Source organism: Micropterus salmoides, unplaced genomic scaffold, assembly GCF_014851395.1.
Source record: "Micropterus salmoides isolate LMB-PRFRI ecotype aquatic unplaced genomic scaffold, ASM1485139v1 Ms_hic_scaffold_17, whole genome shotgun sequence".
In the NCBI taxonomy this organism is placed as follows: domain Eukaryota; kingdom Metazoa; phylum Chordata; class Actinopteri; order Centrarchiformes; family Centrarchidae; genus Micropterus; species Micropterus salmoides.
Genome location: NW_024040817.1, coordinates 9,980,695 through 10,002,584, shown reverse-complemented (window position 1 = coordinate 10,002,584; position 21,890 = coordinate 9,980,695). Strand labels below are relative to the sequence as shown.

The 21,890-nt window shown below is 39.1% G+C and overlaps 1 protein-coding gene across 2 annotated transcripts; it reads left to right on the top strand.

Annotated features, from left to right (window-relative positions):
- Window positions 1-1,804: 1,804 nt before the first annotated feature.
- On the top strand, window positions 1,805-21,613 carry sfpq (splicing factor proline/glutamine-rich). 2 transcript variants are annotated; one of them, XM_038724767.1, is made up of 12 exons: window positions 1,805-2,609; window positions 3,305-3,493; window positions 3,584-3,885; window positions 4,015-4,110; window positions 4,681-4,877; window positions 4,997-5,081; window positions 5,273-5,384; window positions 5,494-5,542; window positions 6,258-6,364; window positions 20,831-20,879; window positions 21,200-21,278; window positions 21,487-21,613. In XM_038724767.1, exons 1-10 carry the CDS (start codon window positions 1,911-1,913, stop codon window positions 20,855-20,857), a joined length of 1,863 nt encoding a protein of 620 aa, XP_038580695.1. In that variant the 5' UTR covers window positions 1,805-1,910; the 3' UTR covers window positions 20,858-20,879; window positions 21,200-21,278; window positions 21,487-21,613. The 2 variants fall into 2 exon arrangements, with proteins under 2 accessions (XP_038580695.1, XP_038580694.1); XM_038724766.1 differs by having other exon boundaries at window positions 1,806-2,609; window positions 8,631-20,879; window positions 21,487-21,612.
- Window positions 21,614-21,890: the final 277 nt, after the last annotated feature.

Here is a 21,890-nt window from a genome sequence, read left to right as displayed (position 1 = left end):
CAAAACAAGCTAAAACCTGAATATATACAATCATTCATGAATGTACAAACGTACCGCCAAAACTGTTTTTCATAAACACAAGCCTAAACATATGTATTGCAGTGTTTATATGAGTCTCAGAGAAAGTACAGTTAGAATCAATTTAAACCTCTTCATGTAATGCTTGATAGGGTAGACTCTACAAATAATTAGGGCTGGGCAATAAACAATAATGATAATTAACACTAATAAATGTTCAAATAAATGTTTGAGTTAATTCATCTAAATCATGAACAAATTAGCATTTAATTTCTATTCAGAAATGTGATTTGTTTAATAAAGGGACCAACAAAAACATTTTACTTAATTTTACTCATGCATATGTTTTGAAAAAGGATTTTATCACAATTGTTTTGAATGTTTTGAACCTCAGATTTGTTAAGTGATCCATTGTTTGGCATCAAGTGTTTGCTGTGTTCATCAGGTTTCTTTCAGCTTACACTCAGAAGGAAAAAAATTGGCCTTTAAACTAGAAAAATAATTGTCTATAAATATTGATAGTGATAGCTATCAATAGCATGATTTTGTTTTTTTATCGTGATAACATTTTTGGCCATTTTGGGGGTGGTGACAGTGCAGTGGATAAGACACATGCCTTTTGGTGTGAGAGACCCAGGTTCGAATCCACTATGAGACACCAATGTCCCTGAGCAAGACACTTTACCCCTAGTTGCTCCAGAGGCGTGCGACCTCTTACATATAAAGCAATTGTAAGTCGCTTTGGATAAAAGCATCAGCTAAATTTAATAAATGTATGTTAGTGTATGTATATCGCCCAACCCCACAAATAATCCTAAAGGATCTGTCCTTCACCTTGTTTATAAGTAGCCTAAGTATTTATGGGGCAACATCCAAACATTTCTAAAGCACAGATAATTGACAAACTGGTTCCAGTAAGAAGTGACATTTGGTATAGATGCTATATTTTGTTGGAACCTTGTTTTACACAGTCTATGGTTGGAACAAGGAACAAGGGACAAACAGCCCAGTTGTTAACCATATCACCAGGGAACTATGATCCCATACAAGCGCTGAGTAACTGCAATAAACAAATCAATGATTGGTGTGATGGAATTGCCTTAAATTAAACAAAGATAAAACTGAAGAGATTGTTTTTGGAGCCAAGAAAGAATTATTTAAAAGTCAGTGCTCCCCTTCAGTCAGTAATGTTAAAAATCACAAAACTCAAGCCTGAAATCTTGGTGTAGTCATGGAGTCAGACCTGAATTTCAGCAGCCACATTCAGACAATTAAAAAGTCAGCCTACAATCACCTAAAGACTATGATATTGTTCAAAGCAGGACCAGGAAAAACGTGTTCATGCATTTATCTTCATTTGACTCGACTACTGTAACGGTGTCTTTACGGGTCTCCCTAAAGAACTGATCAGACATCTGCAGCTAATTCAGAAGCTGCTGCTCCAGTCCCCACTAAGACCAACAAAGTGGATCACATCACTCCAGTTCTGAGGTCTTTACATGGCCTCCTATCTGACAAATAATTGATTTCAAAATACTGCTGTTGGTTTATAAAGCACTGATTGGTTATGGTACGTTATGAACCATCCATACCTCTCAGTTCGTCCCCAGAGTCAAAACTAAACATGGAGAAGCAGCGTTCAAACTCCCAAAACAAGAGCAAAATCAAAATCTCTGGGTGGCGACTAAACGTCGCGGTGGTTCCTCCTCCTGTCGAGCAGCGGACCAATGAGCAGAGCGGGGCGGCTCTCCGTGTGCTGGAGAAGAAAGACCACTGTAGGCTCAACCGTTAGTCGCCATTTTGAGGAGTGCGACCTGCAAACACCGGTAGGACGCGGTTGTTAAGCAGTAAGTCTAAAACGTATTTTTAAGTTTTTGCTGATATAAGGATCAATGTCTCGATTTAACAATAATCGTGGCGGCCTTGGGATGAATAATTTCCAGCAACGTAGAGGCGGTGGGCCCGGCGGCCCGATGCGCGGTGGGCTAATGGGAAACCCGAATTTCCGGAGCCATCCTTTTCAAAATCAAAACCAAAACCGGAGAGGAGCAAACAATAACTTCAACAGACCGGGAAATCAGGGTCCACAGCTGGCTCCCCAAAAACCACAACAGAACCAGTCGCTGCCAATAATCCCTCCGCCGAGCCCCGGCCCGGCTCTCACAATGAAAGGCCCGATGCAGCAGCAGCAGAAGCCGGCAGAACAACAGCCGGATCCGCAGCAGCAACGGACACCGACAACCCCTAACGTTACACCCCAGCCGAAGATTCAGTCACCTGCGCCCAAACCCATCATGACCTCCCCTCCACCTAACCAGGCAAACAAGAACCAGAACCCGCAGCTCAAGTCACCGGTGGGGAATGCTAACGGACAGCAGCAGAAGCAGCCTCCACACCCGAAGCCGTCGCCACAGCAAGGCCCTAAGCCGTCGCCACAGCAGGGCCCGAAACCAGGACCACAGCAAGGCCAGAGGACAGGCCCTCCTCAAGGCCAGAGAACAGGGCCACCGATGATGCCCCCCAGACAAGAGCGGGAGGTACCGGATAATATGGACATCGCTGAAGCGGAGTCCGGAGGGAGCCAGCCGAAGGTCTGTATTTATTTTAATTTTATTTATTTTTTTACATGTTCTGCTGCAAATGGCGTCGACAGCCATTGTTGTTAGCTAATGCTAGCTCATTCGGCACGACTGCCAATACGCTCGATATCTATTACTGTGCTGCCCGAGCGGGCGGTCTATTCTGGGTTCTCTCAACGGCTACCAGTCTGTATCATCGGTCTTAATCTGGTCTTAATTCGTCTGTTTGGTGCGGGTAATGGCGGTACCAGCCGAGACTGAAATCACGCACACTCTGGTTTAGTAGCCCCTGCTGTCCGCCATCTTGTTCAATGGCCGTGCAGTCACATTTGTTCTAACGTCAGTAAAACAAACAAATACAATATGAACGTACTAGTATACTGTTATACTACTCTTGAGAACCAATTTGTTTTCTTCACTCATCTCGCGTACGCAAGTTTTCCGAAGACTAACTTCAGAAAATGTGGGTTATTTCCCTTTGGACACTCGCAGTGTGTGGGGGATGGGCATTTGGTTGTCAATAGTGAATTGATGTTACGCGAGCACTTATATGAACAAGACTTTTTACAAACTAATAATTATATATTATAATGTATCCTTTTCAGCTCTGATTTTATTTTTTGTCGTTTGCGTATAATGGTATTATTTGGTTTAGCACATAGATCTGAGAGTTTAATTTAATTCACATTGTTATTGTCTATCAACAGCCTTTTATTGCAACACTGTCCATGTTGTTGAAACCTGGTGAGAAGTCATACACACAGCGGTGTCGTCTGTTCATTGGGAACCTGCCCAACGACATCACAGAGGAAGATTTCAAGAAGCTGTTTGCAAAATATGGGGAGCCCAGCGAGGTCTTCATCAACAAAAACAAAGGCTTTGGCTTCATCCGATTGGTAAGATATTCATTTCATACATTCACGGGAATATTGCTGCAATTAAGATGAACAAGTCGCTTTTTAAAAGTTGCATTTAATTTCTTGCAGGAGTCCCGTGCACTTGCAGAGATAGCAAAAGCAGAGTTGGATGACACACCTATGAAAGGCAGACCCCTGCGTGTCCGATTTGCTACACACTCTGCAGCTTTGTCTGTGAAGAATCTGTCACCATTTGTTTCCAATGAGCTCCTGGAAGAAGCTTTCTCACAGTTTGGAATGGTCGAGAGGGCCATTGTCATTGTGGATGACCGTGGGCGATCCACCGGCAAAGGCATTGTCGAATTTGCCTCCAAACCTGCTGCCAGAAAGGCCCTGGATCGGTGCAACGAGGGGGTATTCCTGCTCACCACGTAAGCGCAGCTAAATTTCCAAAAGCACATTGTTGCGCTCAATGAGTCAACATACGCTCAATGAGTCAACATACCCCGGAAAAGACGCGTGAAACCTTTTGCTTATTGTGTTTGTTTCATCGTTTTCAGGCAACCCCGGCCTGTTGTGGTTGAGCCTCTGGAGCAGTTTGATGATGAAGATGGTCTTCCAGAGAAATTGGCCCAGAAAAACCCCAGATATCAAGCGTAAGTGTATCACTATTTGTTGTGTTCACATCATACATTTGCCTTTGTGGGAATAAGTAAAGCTGTTTTTAAAATTTGAGTTGACAAAGGTGCACTTAAGTCTCGGGCACAATAATCTTTATTATGTAAATTATTTGCTTCAAGTCATTTGTGAGCAGCAGATGGTGTCATGTAGATGTAAGTGTTGGGGGTGGGGGATTGCAGCTGTTAAAATCAATCTTCTGTGTGGAGTGACAGATGTTAATCTGTAAATCAAGAGAAACAGCAGAAAGGGGGTTGTCTGCAGCCTTTAAAGTACCTATACTGCAAGCAATATAAGATTTAGTATTAATGAAAAGTTTAATTGGGATGAAAAATTGGGTTGTTTCTATAATATGGGTTAAAAAGAACTCTGCCTATGCTGTTTTTTCGTCAGACATTGTTTTTCCCACCAACTCAAAATATTTTTGCACCCATGTTTGCTATACAGCATTTAACATGGCTTTAGTGTTTCCATCCTACAGGGCAGAACTCAATGGGACAACCTGTTCAACTTAACATACCTGTATATTGTGTTTTTTGCATCTACAGAGAGCGTGAGGAACCTCCTCGTTTTGCTCGTCCAGGCACTTTCGAATTCGAATACTCCAAGCGATGGAAGTCCCTGGATGAAATGGAGAAGCAGCAGAGGCAACAGGTAGAGAAGAACATGCGTGAGGCTCGTGAGAAGTTGGAGAGTGAGATGGAGGACGCTTACCATGAGCACCAGGCCAACCTGCTCCGACAAGGCAAGTGATGTTAGGTTTAAAAATATTTTATTTATTACTACAAAAGATGTCACTCACATGATGTGGCGAACACTCACAGGTGCCATAATTAAATGTGTTTGCTTCATGCTTCCTTTCAGATCTTCTGAGGCGACAGGAGGAACTGCGACGCATGGAGGAGTTGCACAGTCAGGAGATGCAGAAGAGGAAAGAGATGCAGCTCAGGTATTTGTTAGTGATAATTCTGTTTGGTTGTAGATTGAGGCACATGTTAGTCATTTACCTTGTCCTATACTGTCTGGGATAGTATATTTCAGCGCCGTTAACAATGATGAGTAAATTTGTACACGTTTGCCCACTGTTCTCCTTTTTAAAAAGAAATTAATTTGATTTTCTATTTTCATCTTTGTAAACAGACAAGAAGAAGAGCGACGCAGGCGGGAGGAAGAGATGCTTCGCAAGAGGGAGATGGAAGAACAGATGCGCCGCCAGCGTGAGGAGAACTACAGGATGGGCAACTTCATGGATGTGAGTTAAACTTGCTCTTAGAATACAACACTATTACTTATGTGCAGTGGACCTTGCTAATTTATCAGCATTTCAAGTTTTAATGTTTCTTCTCATGTCTTTATTACAGAGGGACAGGGATATAAGGATGACTCCTGGTGGAGCTTTGGGCATGGGTGGTAAGTTGTTTTTCAGTAATTCCATTGATGGTTTAGAACTAATTTAATTAATTTACAAAGGTCTTAAAAAGTTTGTTCTTTCATTGGATTAAATAAATACCATTACGTTATAAATAACTGTCAAATGTATAACATGTTTTACTACTTGCACATCAGCTGACTACCTGTTAGCTCTATAGAACTACAGTTCACGGTTTGCTTAGCCAATCAGCTAGCCTTGCTGGCTACTGAAATTAAGAAAAGCAGTGTCAAGCTTATGAGGAGTTTTGCTCAGTTCCTCTTTGTGGGCTCCTAATGCAGCAAATACACATCTTTTTCTCACAAAGCTATTATGTATTAAATATGAATGTGAGTAGTAGTATTATACATTTTATTAAATTCAAGTACTTATCAAAAAATACATTTCTTGGGCTTTATTATGTCCTTTACTTTTGCCAGTATAGCCGTGAAGTTAGCTTTAAATTTCATTCTAAATGGTATTGAAAAGGTCTTAAATTTAACTGAGAACCCCGGGGGTACCTTGTTTCTATGTTCTTCTTTTTCAAGGTTGTGTGATTACCTTTCAAATGACTCACTGATGTCTATGTAAATATTTATCCCTAAAATATGTCTAATTTTACTAAATCATCTTTGATCAACAGGCTCCGTTTATCTGATGATTTTATTTGTAAGTGCAGTATGTGTACTTGACTTGTTTGCATGTTGTTTCTATTAGATATGCCCTTTGGTGGATCCAACCAGAAGTTCCCCATGGGTGGACTGGGCTTTGAGGGAAAGCAGGGAATGGGACCATCATCAGGAGGCTTGATGGGCAACGAAATGGTAACGTATCTCACTTTTTGGAAGATCAGTAGTTAATGTAGTTTGTGTTTGGCTTTCATCTCTGTTTGAAAGACTCCCAGCTGATTTTAAACATGGCCAGCTGGCCAAGCAAGATGAGAAAATCGGAATGATTTGTGTTCCCAGCCATCTTCATGTGGCTTGCTGGTTGGTGAATGTGACAGATGCTGCCTGCCTGATAGGGTTTCTTTCATTGGCAAGCCAAGCCCCCTCAGTTACCTTCACCTGAATCTTGCTGCATTCCAGCTACAAAACCGTCAACCTGCACTAAATCATAATAAATTGCTCTCCGGGGTGCTTTCTGACAGCTGTAGACAGACTTCAGTGGCTCTGCTCACCTTTATCACAGCGTTTGTGTAGTGGACTGCTATTGCAAGCCCTGTCTCATGTGAGCGGGACAGGCACTTTTTCTTGACCGGGGGCAGAATGGCATCTACCAGTGTTTTTTCTCTTAATAGTTGACTGTGTTTTTAGTTTTTAATCCCTTTTTCATACTGTGCTAGCAGTTTCATGTATCGCCTGTCATGAGAAGAAATGAAGTTGTATGAACATGCTACGTGTTGGGGGTGTAGTTCATCTTCTGGACCAGCAACCTGTACCTTCCTATCGTCATCTTTTTTTGTAACTGAGCAGTTAAAATGCTTTTAGTGCAGGCTGACGGTATAAGGTATTCAATCTTGAAAGAAGATAATTAAAAATTTTATATTACAGCAGGATTAATTGATGGGGGCAGGCAGCCTTGTTACCATATTTGTGTAGGATGTTATTGGTGAATACTGGACTGCTTCTGGCGGAATTATAGTATCAGTACTAAGTTTGTTTCTTGATTACCGTTGACGGTAAGAACGGCTAAATGTGTGTTAACATTGTAGGTGAATGAAACTCATTTCCAGAAACTACTTTATCAAGCTTTGACATTCTATATAAAAAGCTTTCATTTGTTGTACAATATGTCCTTCAACTTACTTTCATATTTGAAGAATGGTGCGCTTCACATTTGTAATTTGTCAAACTTTACTCATGCTAATAAAACGCTAGCCTACGTATTTAGTCTTGCTTTGAATTTAAAGCACCATTTACCCTAAATGTGAATTTGAAAAAGCTTAAGCAGTAAAAAATAATTTTAGGTTAAAGCTTGTTGGCAATATAGTTGGCAATCCATCAAGTGAGTACCTTGACACTGTAAAGCTCAGTTAAAGTTATTATAATTTAGTAGGCTGAGCAGATTGATGCTGGGTATATTCTGGTCAAGATATATTCATATTCTACTTTACATATATGTTCTGTTGTTACTATATTGTTCCATTCTGGCCTTGTGCTGTAAATCAAAGCCATCCCCTCTGTTGGGTTTTTGGCTTTTGAGACGTTCACTCGTTACCACACAGTTTCACAAAATCTGTCATAAATGGCATGTAAAGTGTGTATATTGATAAACAGATTACTTTGTTGTTGGAGGAAAAAGTTGGTGGTGAATGTCTTGTGCAATGTTTACATTTTACTGTAACCCCCCCCTCAGTGCCAAAATTCTGCAGATGAATTTCTGGTACAGTTCCTGTCACATTGGACGCCATTAGTTAAGTTTTTTTTCCATTTTATCAATGCAGTGCCCTAAGAGGTGCTGTGATCGCTGGATAGATGATTAATACACAATCATTTCTTTTCAGGAAACTGTGGAACTTAGTTCAGTCAGAATTTGTTATACTAGCTCTCTCATATTTTCCCCACAATTTTAAGGAAACTTGAATTCTACTTGCATCTAAAGGACTAAAAAGTTTGTCTCTTTTTAACTTTATATATTTTATAAAGATGTCTTTTTTTTTGTTAAGACCTCATTCAAGAGGTTTTGGTATTTAACTGTTCATATATGCAATTCTCATGAAGAGACAAATATGGTCAGCATTTACAAAACGCTTGACCTAAAAACTAGTAAAGAAGACTATAGGCTAGTCTTGGCATGCACTGGAGAGACCATACTAGGTAGGCACTCACTAACAAAAGCATTACCCTCTCTTCCTTTTCCGTATGTAACCTGTGGCACCTGTGGACCTTCATATTGGAACGAACGGTTTCTTCGGATGTGTCTCCTGCTGGTTGTTTTGTAAATCTGCTCATGATATAAAAATCACCCCTATTGCCATACCTTCTTTTATACATTTCCATATGGACATGAACTGTGTGCTTGCGCACTGAACACATCCCATACCTTATTCCCCAACTTCCTATCTGCCTGGCAAATTGACCCCCACAGCGCAATGAGCGCTTCGCCCAGGGTGGTCCTAGGGGAATGGGTCCTGGTAACCCGGGGTTCGGCAGGGTCCGTGAGGAGTTTGATGGTCCGTCTAAGAAACCCCGTTTTTAAACGCTGCTCTTTGACACTCCCAGCAGCACCATTTGTATAGATTATCCAAAACAAACGTGCATTCATTTCTTGTATTTAAGTTTAAATTGTTGCTACATTTTAGCTTGACAATTGACAATTTTATGACTAAGTCAATATTTTCATTTTTTACTTTGTGTTGTCAGTAGTATGGAAAGAGGTCAATCACATGTGGTCCGTTAGTTCTTTCTGACCCATGTATAATTTTCTTTTCTAGATGTATTATGCTCTGTGAGTCGCCGTGAAGTGATAATTGTAACATTTTTCTCAACTTTCTATGGCTGTGTTTTGTGCCATACATTTGGAGTCAAAGCATGTATTATAATAAAGAGACATTGGTTCTATCAGGACAAACCTTTAACATTTATTCTTAAAAGTTGAAAAGAACAATTCGTTAGCAAAAAGCAACCAAATCCTAACAGTTGGTTGTTTGCAAAAAATGAAATGTGGATAAAACTGCCACATTAGGTCTTAATGGCTCTATGTGTTATATCTGCCACAGTCCTGACCTCTTTTATTCAGTGATGCATATAACATAATCTAAATTTGTGTGGCCTGTCTGAAGCATATGCTCGCTGCAAATGTCCCACCTTGTTTTCTTTATTTTCTTCCCAGCAAATTCAGATAACAAGCTGACATCCTGTATACGTACTATTGTCGGTTTATTAACAAATAAGTAAGCTGGGACACGGCTAGTGCAAATGGCACAGACAAAGACTAGTTGGCACTTAATATTGTAATGTAAAGGAAACTTAGTTTATTGTGTATTTTTAAAACAATTTCACTCCACAAGCACTCAGTGGAAATGGAGTGCTCAACTCTTTGAAACATAAAACTTTGGCATCCAGTAATTTTACAGTCTTGCTTCAGGAGAGCAGAAATATTACACATAGAACCATTAAGAAAGTGTGTGTGTGTGTGTGTGTGTGTGTGCGCGCTCATCACCTACTCGCCTGTCACTCATACTGTGCACATTAGTGTGTGTCTTGTGTGCATGTTTGGAACCAGGGGTTAATGGCTGTGTTTACATGCAGGCTAATAATATAATAGGATCACCTTGGTCACGCTTATTAAACTTGTAGCAAAATCATCAATTGTCATAGAAAAGGTGACCAAAAAAAACTGCACTTCTAGTTAGTGTTGCCTTCGTCGTAGCATCTGGATTATGTTTGAAATTGTTATGAAATTTATTTATTACGAAAGCAACAACCTTTTGACTGTTTTGTATTTCTCTTAATGATGACTTTTTGGACATCATTAAGCTTTTAGCCTCAGTTATGCTTCTAGCATTGAGATCAGGATACAAGGGCCCTTTCACACCTGCCTCATTTGATCTAAACCACAATTGCAGGTGTGAACCTTTTTTGACAAAACGATGTGGTCTCAGTTCGGGTCCAACCAACCACTGTTCCGTTCTAGTGCAAACATTCTTTTTGTATGGGTTCTGTTAAGTTCTGGCAGTCTATTGCCAGAACCATAAAGTGCATTGCAGCAAAACTACGCCTGGTAGCACATGGCGAGAAGAGACAAAGTTATTAATTATGGTTATTATAGCTGCAGAGAAATTAATGTTAATTTTTCTCCATTCAAGCTGCGATAGAAGGCTACATGCTGGATTGACAACATGTCTGTCAGACGTATGCCCCTCTACAAACCAATCAAAAGTATAGGGAGATGCAGCTCACTTATGTGATGACGACAGGATGTAGCTATGTCATCTATATTTTAATTCATTTGAATAATAGCAATGGGAAACCAAAACTAACTGGATCAACTGTACAGTGTAACAAAAAGGCAGACCTTTTAAGGTGTGAAAATGCCCTAAAAAGCCCCAATGCAAAATTACTAGATGTTGGCATTGTTTTAGCAGTGTTATTAAGCAAATACAAGGCCTATAACCACAGTCCCCTAAGTGATAAAAGTGAAAACAGTTTAAACATGGTAACAGCTTCTTAGTTAGTTGGCACCAAGTTACTATCTAAGTTTGACTGATCCTTTACAAACCTTTTTTGGGTACAATAGAGGTCAACAGAGTCTTGAAGTATTGACATGACATTTTAGGTGTTGACTGTAATTGTTACACTATTTCTTGGCATGAGTAAATCTGCCTTTAGTGGCAAGAGGCTCAGCTGACAACATGCATAGTGGTCAGTTTTGAAAGCAGGATAACCACCAGAAACTAAAGCTCAAATATAGTTAAGTTCCATCTATGGATAAAAATATAATCCCTAGTCTATTCATGTGTATTAATGATTTTCATAGAGCTATGTTAAACTAGTATAACACAAGTCAGAAAACATAGCCAGTGTTGCTATTAGATATACATCCTAAACTTGCACTACTTGTAATTGTGTGCTGTGACGATGCATTCATTTTTCTGGACCTGTAAGAAGACAAGAAATCCAGAGATTCAGTTCTGGCTTTCAGAATATCAAGTAAGGTAAACTTCATCGTTGGCTGTTATTGGATTGGAAAATGGACACACTCTGTTACACCTTTTCGACTTTGTTACTCACAAGACATGCTGACATTTCACTGTCGACAGCTTGTATATTCCCTTTTAAATTTTGTCACTACACAGAGGGAAGACTGTTTTAATTGGCTTCATAATCTAATACCATTTAACACTGAATTTCAATGTGAATTGGGTTGCACAGATCCATTTTCATGTGGCTGAAACAAGTTTCCCCGCATGCTCTGCAGTTTAACTGTGGGTAATGGACTAGCCTTACTGTTTTACCTCGGTACAGCTAGAAACTGCAGTATTTATATACTTTACCAAAGTTCTGGTTTCGGTCTGTTTTGAGGCTTGACTTCTCACACTGCCTCTTATTATTGAGATTCAACATTGCCCAATGACCAGTCCCTTTCTGTATTTGAGGGGTTGTAGTTGCATTAATGTGTGTTGTGACAATATTACAAGGCGCAGGAGCCCACAAATCGTCTCAAAAGAAAACGGAACACTTAACAACCTTATTTATACAGATGTAGTTAGCTGCCTTCTACGCAGGATGCAAAGCCTTAAAATTGGGTACAATGAATGTATAATGCTTGGTATTAATTACCATGCGATAATTTACCAAATCTCTTGAATTGTGATGGCATGCTACCCCTTGTTATCATCTAAACCCATAAACAACAGATTGTACCTAAACTCTGCAAGTTTATCAATTGCTAGTCAAGTTGTATCATAATTACCTTATGAAAGACACCCCCGTTATTAAGTTGTCCTTGCAAATGAAATTAAATATTTTTGTTCTGCTGCCCACTTTGGCTGCTCCCCATGAATCCTGTCAGTACCTCTTTTGAGCTATTGTAAAATCACTTGGCATCAAATAGACGCTGGCTTGCCTCAGCAAGCATTTGAGTTTTGTGGTAGGAGATGTGCTGTGTAAGTATGCTTGCATTAATTACAACTTCAATCTTGACAAGTATAATTGTTACCGTGACTGCATTTTTGTTATGAAAATGGAGAATATTCTGAGATGAAGCATGTGTTTGAAATCTCATACTAACGTACCGTACTACTTGCTCAGTCACAATGTACTGCATACTGCCTAATAAATGAACGATTAAGTATGCCATTATCTCGTAAGGTTACCTAAAGCAGCACTTAACTATTCGGAATCAATACGACACAGTAAATGTAAATGTTGCGGAAGTTGTCAGCTGCGTTGGCTCCAGTGGTCTCTGGGGCAAGAGGAGACTAAGTTTGACTGACCGGCTGGCTTACTACCTACCTCCACAGGTGCTTCTGGAGTTCTCCACTCTAAAAACATTGGAGCTTATTTTCAATTTACTCAGTTTTTGTAAAGCTGCCAATTTTCAAAAATCCTATTACCCAATTTAGTGATGAAATAGTATAGACAAGCAAGCAAGACAATTGTAAACAAATTAGTGTGATCCAAGAACCGTCTGCTATCACTTCACTATTGGACAGAGACGCAATACATTTTGGGGCAATTATGAGCAGAAAGCTCATTCTTCCTGCTGCCGATCTAGTACCTTGCGTACCCAAAATCCACATACCATGCAGTTTAAACACACAACATCCTAAGCTTGACGTCATACTTGGTTGGATTAACACATTAGTATGTGATTTCAAACACAGCGTTTTTGTTTATTTTTCCCTGGCACTAGCTTGACTGACATTCTGCAGACTGTTGAAAGTGTATTCACATTACGTGTAGTTGAGTGTCATTACAACAGTGCAGCTTCTGATACATTTTTATAATGCTTTAATTTTTAAGATAAGTGGCTTCCAGCCTTACCTTTTTAGAGTCACTTGCGTAGTGCTCTTTTGTTGTAACAGTGTTTGTCCGCTGGCTGACTTTGGACAACATTTGGACCTGTAACTGGATGACTTCAATGCGTCCTATGGGCCTTCTAATTTGTCAGATAGCCAAAGACAAATCACTGGAGTATGAAAGAGACCAAGAAATTTATAAATTACTTGTATCATTCATTTTGTGCACTGCACTGTAGGGTAATGCACACTGCACTAGACTTAAAAATAAAAGAATTGTTGCTTGGTTATAAAGTATCAAGAAAATCATCTTTGTGTGGCATCTGAGAGGACTACAGATACTTGGAGGATTTTGGTAACAGAACTGGATGTCATGGAGTGTTCACCTGCAATGTTACGTGTGTTTGTGTTATGTACATTTTTTCTTTAACAGGTTTGACCAGCTTTAAAGGTTTTGGACTGTGGAGGAGTATGTGGCTGTATAGCGTGGACTCAGGAATGCTTTAGCAAAGAAACCAAAACTCTGGACTTGTGCAAATAGCCTCCATAAGATTCACACCTGAAAAACAGAGGATTAAAACAAGGATGCCAGCATTAGCAAACACATTTGGCTTGACTCTGTATAGTATGGATACAGTTAAGCAATGACGCTGATCTAGCCTTGTGGCTTTTCTCTTGCATTAAAAACCCTGTAGATAAAACAACTATATGCATAAAACCCCAAGATGTTTGACTGACTTGTAAAGGTGCAACTTAAAGGATCTTGAAAACATTTTCAAAATGTATGGTGTACTCTTAACGTTTAAAATGCAGATCCCGAAATGTCAACAGAAATTCTCTCTAGAAAGTACTTTTTTTAAAAAGGGATTGGCATTATAGAGTTACAATAATGTTTAAGTATATTGTCATTAATTTGACAATTTATTTAATATCTTAGACATGATGTAGTTGCATAACTCCTTGCACTTCTGTTGTGGGAATGGAAGTATATGGGAAGGGTAGGTCTAGTCCACAAGACCAGATTGGGGTTGGTTGGTTAAATCCTATGTGTATAGGTCTCGTTAGAAAATCTAACTTCAGTCTCCAATTTACAACCATTGTGTGTGTGGACCAATGTTAGTGTGTGTTAATCTTTCAGATCACATCCTTAAACTAAATATGAATGCAACATTAAACCAGCTTTATTTACCTCACCCAATTTCAGCCTTTGGGATTATTCCAGATGTTATACTTTTTAGATGGCTTCTACACTGAGTTGTTTTTCTAGATGAAATCATAATTACAATAATTTCAAGAGTAAAAAAATACCTTTTTTGATGCTTTATTCCTTCAGTTTTTTTCTCACTTTATCAAGATTAACACAGAATTTAATGCAACAACAAACCCCCTTTTGGATTCACTTATGTAAATGAGACTGTCCATTGACAGATGTTTAAATGAATTTCCTTACTAAATGTAACCTAATAGGAATTTCACACACAGAGAAAAGGTCAAAGTCAAATAACCTGTTCTTTGGAATTGGTACAAGTTGGACAATTGGATATTAAAACATGGGGATAAATGAAAGATGAAAACGCGGCTTACAAAATTTGCTAATGTTCTTAGGAAGTAAGTATTAAATAAAATATTAGATGTTTTTATTAAAACATGGCTAATTTAGAGTTTTGCTAGACATTATCCTATACACACTATCTGAACATCCTTCAAAACAGAATTACAAGTTCTGATTGACTTGACCGAAGTGTACATTTTAAAGCTTGTAATGTAATGTCTGTGTGTTGGTGTTGTGTACAATTTGTTTTTCTTTAACAGGTTTGACCATCTTTAAAGGTGTTGGACTATGAGAAGGAACTTTCCCTACCAAGAAATTCAAAGTCTGTAGCTTCGGTTGGAGTGGTTTTGTTAATGAAAAGTTATCGTTCTCGAGGACCAAATAGCACCTAATTTTAAGGAATGTACATTTATTGCCGATCATGATAGGTGGTAGCTCTATAACTTGGACTATAGCTTGTTACGCTGTAGGATAGTTTTCAATATTTGACCATTCTTCTTCCAAGTACACAAGGTTGAACTACCAAGAAACACTAGACTGCCCCTACCGCAGAACACTTGCGTCAAAGCTTTGACACTTAGCGAATTTAGAGAAAATCACCAAAGAAAGTGTGAATTAATGTTTTCTTCCACTACCGTTATGCACATAATGGTTGCTGGTTTGTCGACAAATGATGATGGAAATATATGGCATTTGTTTTCATGCATTATTTATTTTGTTATATAATATGTATTTATATTTAATGTTACATAGTGATTTATTTGCTATGTTTCCATTGGATTGACCCATTTAGCTTTTATTGATAGACTTCGCTTCAGCCAAGCATTTCTCCAGTTGCACTTAAACTTGAGAGGAAATGCAAAAATTTTAAATTGATGGATGGTGGAGTGGATAAGACACATGTGAGATACGCGGGTTTGATTCCCACTGCGACACATCCATTAATGTGTCCCTGAACAAGACACTTAACCCCTGGTTGCTCCAGAGGTGTGTGAACTCTATAGAGTCTTGTAAGGCGGTTTGGATAAAAGTGTCAGCTAAATAAGTTAAAGTAATGGAAACTCACCTACAGACCTATTTGAGGAGCAGTTTACAGTCAAGATTTCTTATAGTCAGTCCCCAACAGCCAACACATTTTGCATTAGAGCAAACTATTTAATCAACATTCTTAAAGATAAGTTCTTTGTAAGGAATTGTGTAACGGTGGTGCCAAAGCACACTTAAAAGACTATTAAGCAACTAAAAGAGTAAAAACAGGGATGTCCCTTATTGCAACATATTTGGACTTTGAGTAAAAGTAGTAAAAAAAATCTTTGACGTTTTCAGAAGAGGGATATCCCTCATCCCTTTGACACAATATTTTTAATAGGAGTCAAGAGACTCTAAAGTAACTATATTACAGGGTAGGCTTGGACTGTATTATGTATACCCGGGTATTCAGAAATCCCAATCGCATGAATTGAAGTATAATCAAAAATACAGACTTTACTTTTTCTGTTAAGCTGATACGGAGATACTCTATTGGACCGATGTATTGTAGTGTAAACCCTCAGCGTAGGTGCTGGAAACTGCTTGACATCTACAATGCTCAACACCCTTAAATTTTCCAGCAGCTGGTAAACAACACGGGTATTTTATCTGCAGCCTTTTATTTGCTGACAAATAAACCTACACTGTACATTTACTGCTAAACTTCACTGGTCACCTGCCGCTCCCCCTCTCTTGCTCAACCACACACTCTCTACGCACACAAAAAGGAGCGACTCTTCTGCGACTACACCTGGTTGGATAACGCTAATAAAACCTCTGCCACTGTTTTGGGAGTAGTTTGAGTTTTGTCAAATCTATGGGAGAAGGTGCTTACCCCATCTGTTTTTTATGTATCTACAAGCCCTAAGTATTTAAAACCATCAAGACTTGTCTAAGTAGGCTACATGTTACAATGATTTCTATCACCCATATACATGCCAACCCTCCTGATTTTCACAGGAGACTCTTGCTTTTTTTTTTTATCGCCCTCTCCAGGTGTTGTAATTCTCCCGATTTTCCTTTTAAATTTTAGACTCTATACAACTCTCCACCCGGACAACTAGCAGGAACCTGACGCAGAAGAGAACCCCCCCCCACAACACATTTTGACTTTGCATTATTGGAGTAAAAATAGAAACCAAAACTTTGACACTGATTTCAAAAGAGAAGTTCTTCGTCAAGATTTTATTTAATCAAAAAAATTGCTCTCCTCCCATATTCATTTTCCTTTTTTGTGAAAATTCCTGACTGTAAAGGAAACTGCACTAGTAGACGTGACCAACCTCCTATTCACCAACCTACCTGAGGCAGGAAGTCCCGTGCACCTTACGGTTGAAGAGAGGATGGCGTGTTGTGCCTGTGTGGTTGTGTGTATGTTTCATGTCTTTGGGTAAATGAGAAGTGCGTTAGCTGCTGTCAGCCAGCTTGTCAAAGACAGGCTGCCCCAGTCCACAGTAGAGGCTCTTCTCTGCAGTTGGGTTACATTGACGATGAGTAGTTCTGCAGAAGTCAGTGGACAGTAAAGCCTGGACTTGTTTGCACTGCAGCCAGAGGTATGCTTACACAGATCAGCTGAACAAGTAAAGGTAAGTGTCCCATCCATGTTTATAATACAAGATGCAGAGTTGTCCCATAACTTGACTCTTCTCTCTGTCCTCTCTCATACCATGTCGCTGCTCACAGTGACGTTTACAGGGCTTCTGGCATCACACTTACAAAGAATGGCATCACAGTGCAGATCTGTTGTTCAAACTTTTTTGTGTGTGGATGTGGTAAAGCATTATAGCCCGTGCAGTGTGTGTGTGTATGTGGTACTTTGGCTTCTCTGTATGTATGCATGAAAGGAAATATGTATGGACGGCTGAGTCACTGGTTCAACACTAGAGTTTCTAAACACAGTGCTGAAACTCAACACACCTGACATTTTGGGAACACTGGAAGTCAAGAGAGGAGTATCCTGATATGTATTTTTTTTGGCACTGCTTGAAGTATTTAGCAAAATGAAGTATGAACCTAAAGCATTAGTCTTGTACAACTGTACAAGATATTTCAGTTGTATACTTGTCATTCAGCTTGTGCTGACTTTGGTGATTCTTGCTCTTTCTACACACTTTTTGGCATATTTAAAAAGTAATTAGCAATGGTAATAGGCAGGTTGTGTGCAACAATGTACAAAGTTTAACACAAAGCCCAACTCATGGCGTTTACTACTGTAATGCTTTAAGAAGGCTTTTTGGTTAGTTTTAGGGGGAGGGGGGGTTGTGCTGTGCTTCTTTTACATTTTACAGTCAAATAATGTAGTGTCTGATCAAAAAACTAAAAACAATTATTTCTGGTTTTGTACCTTTTTCAATATATTTGTCGCCATTTCAGAAGAGCGACAGACAATCTTTGTTTCACATGAATTAGTAGTCCTAGTGTGGATCACAAATCATTAGTGATTCAAACTATTTAAATGTTATAGCACTTTTGTTTATCAATGAATTTTGTAGACATTGCATTGACCTTGGTAACAGACAGAGCTGCTCCATCTGTCATCACTACTCCTGACTCCCTCTGTCTCTGGTTTTGTCTCTAAAGCTATAAACATTAATCTTTGTGGGACGGGGTTGGGATGTCTTTGCAGTTGCGAAGTGAAACATGTCTCATGCTGTTTGGGTTGCTCTGGGTGGGATTGTAGAAAATGAAAATCCCCTTGTCAGACATCCTGTTTGTTAATCAAGTGCAGATTTCCTGTACTTTGATCCTTAAAACACAACCATTGTAACGTTGTTTGTGTAGATGGAGTTTGGTGTGGATTATTTTCTTTCTCTTGAAAATGCAAATGTTAAAATTCAAACTAATTATTTTAGATCATTTTGAGCAATTTCTCGTTGCTTTCAAATAAACTCTGTATTGAGTAAAGGACTATAAACTTGGGATTTAGTTTGGGCCCTATGAAATCTGAATTTTTCCCAGATTATTTTTTCACAAATTTCCTATTACATGATTTAAGCACATTTTGTCATCAGTGTGTAATCATGTGTTGGATGAATAAAATGTCAATAATTCTATAGGAAAATGCTATATAGGATCAATGAATTTGATGTATGATGCAAGTACGCCTATAGAAATGTATGTGCAATGTTATTCATTTATTTCACCCGTACATACCTGTAAATTTTCTGTTCTTTTGGCTTACGAGTTGTGAGAAACGCTATAATAATGATAGGGAAAAGCCTGATTGGCAAATTCAACGATTGTCCTGTATTACAGATTACTAAATTATTAAATTCCGTCCATATTTTCTGTATTGCGGAGTATATCTCATTAAGTGTCTCCACTCTGACCACACCCATTGCTAATTACAACAGACAACTGCCATGGTTGCATGCCGGTGTTCTGAAAAGAACGTACAGTTAGTTATTGTTTGTCCGCAGACTTTTTTCCAACAATGTCAGCAGCTGTGACACACAGATTATGAATTAAGGTACTTTCAAATGCCAGATTATCGTAATTAAAAAGTCTCACTTTCTTGGAGTCATAAAATTGAACAGACATTTTTAGATTGTGTGATTTGCACTAACCCAAGAATATCATGTCTTCAATGTCCATCACGATTAAACATCTAAAAATCAAAGAAATAGACACTCCTTAAGACTTCAGAACAAGACTGAGTCACCACGTTAAGTTTTCATCATTATCCAAGTAATCCCGTGATAATTGTCTGTACATCCATGGGTATATTAGGACCTGCTAAAAGCAAATTCGGCATACTTTCATGGCAACATTGTGCTTCCTGTTTACATCCCCCAAAGCATCAAGGTAACTGTAGTTCTAAAAAATCATTCTGGTAAAGGGGGGGGGGGGGACCACTTATTTCTTTAAACCAGTCACTAAGCCCAGGATGCAGCGACCTTGCAATATGGTGTGAGAAGATAGCGGTCTTATACCTACGGCTGACTTCCTCTGAGCCAGGCTGTTTTTCCCCTCAACAGGGGGCCACAATAAAAATGCTGTGATTTATACTTTTGAACAGTGACTGCTACTTCACAATAATATACTGCCTGAAAGATATAAAAAAATAACCAAAGGGGCCTGTTTGTGATGTGACACATAATCGCTTAATGAATAATCAGTGAAAATAAATTAAACTTAAAACTTTGAAGATTGATCTTAAATGATGGTTGGGTTTGGGTGTAAAACAGCAAATAATATATTAACTTTTAGTTGTTGGGTATTTGTTATCAATGAGTTGTTTTTGAGAAGGAAAAGTGAATCGTTCTTCTGAGTGAAATTTTGCGGTAGTGCCGGACTGCTGCTTTCCTCTCCTGTTGTTACTACTTAATACTCATGGTTTGTCCTTCTTCCTGTTAACTTGTCATGTCAGTGACCAGCCAGCCATTTCGATACAGTACATCACGACTGGCATTTTCCTTTTGTTGCTTGTACGCAGGAGTTGTCTTGTAGCTGTAAAAGGGCCGTGGTCCTACCTGGAGTCTATGGTTCTCACAAGCTCTGATCAGCCAATGCCATGAATCAAGCCCTGGAGGCTGTCAAAGTATTTCTCTGCACTGTGATCCATTTTCTAACTAAGTACTCAATCCTGATTGGCCAAAATCTTTAGTCTGTCCTGTTTTTAGAGTGTGATGCCAGAATAACCCTTTTGGCCTCTAATGGCCTCTTATAAAAGGGCACTGCCCAAAATCTGCAAGACTGACACTGAAAATGAGCAAGTCTACTTCTGTACAAGGTTATGGTGCAGCTCCCAGCTCTGTTTGGGGTTCTGCAATAACACTCCTGATGTATCAGTACGAAGTCCAGCTTTGTAACAGTATTACCTTCCCCCGAGGTTTGCAACATATTTGAACGTCGTTGTCATGAGTTTGTCTCGTCCCCCTCTGCAGTTTGCAAACAAATGAATGTACATTAGGGTGCTGAGATGCCTCTAACTGTATATTAGATTCATTACACTTCATACTTTTCCTCACATTGACATACACACTGAGTTATTTACATGTAATGCATGTTCACATTCTAAGATAACCTGAATTTACATTGACAACACATGTTTGGTTTTCTGTTCTCCACAGCCACTGCCCAAACACACACACACTACACATACATAGAGAACCACAGGATGTGTTTTTTGTCGTTAGGAGTGGCAACCTTACAACAGTAGGGGTATATAAAACAATCAAAGTAATGGTAGGAACCTGCTGACCAGTTCACTGCCAGGCTCTCATTGTTTGTCTCTCATCACAGGAGCCTCGACCAGTGGAAGGAGGCTGAGAATCTACACCATTAAACCATGGTAAGATCCACAATACCAAATAGTTCCCATAAGTACTATTAATGCTATACATTTCATTAGAGTGTGGTATGTTTCGAGAAGAACCCAGTATTTTTATAGATCTTACAGAGAAGAGTACGCCACTGACTTAGCATTCACCCCTGTAACACTCAAAATGGACGGAATAAATGATCAAAATCGATGCAGTAGAACCAGCCCCCCCCCCCCCATTTTAAAAGTGGTAAATGTTGTTGACTGTTTTCAGAGTAACTTGCTTCATTCACTGTAGGTTCACTGTGGAAGTTAAATAACAGTTGGTCTTTTTTCTTCCTGTTTTGTAGGTATGAAGACTGATGATAAAATGCCAGAGCTGCAGGAGAACGAGCAACCGCACTGTGGTGACCCCAGGATGACTTCCATGTTAGTTCCCCAGCAGTTTATCATTCAGACATGAATGTGAAACGTGTGCCATATATAAAATCTAGAAAACTAATACTGGAAAACAATGATTTGAACTGCATAAATTGTGATGTATGCTGTATTTACACTGGTAGATTTACCATAGAAACAGCATTTCTGTTTAATTATCTCTACTAAATGCAGTTCTCCCCCGGCTCCTCCCTTGCAGAGCTGCAGGTGGTGATGCAGTACCAGGAGGTATCCAGCAGAGGACAAGCAGCCTGCAGTCCAGAGAAGGAGATGCACTGTTTTGGATTTTTGCCTTAAACTTTTAATAATAAATAATATAAACCTGTTTTTTGTCATCTGTGTTTATTACAGTGCAGATGATCACCCATTTTATTCATGAGTTAGGAGTCATTTTAAACTTACTATATTGAAGTTTACACTAGTTATTATTGCATATATTCTGTCTAACTTAATTTAATTACAGCAGAATGTAGAACCATAACAAAAAACAGGCAATTTCACTAGATTCTAACAAATTAATGTGTTTTATACACACTTGTGAAATGCTCCAGCTGAGCACTGACCAGTTGATTAACTACCACCTCAGCCTAGTATGGGGTCAAT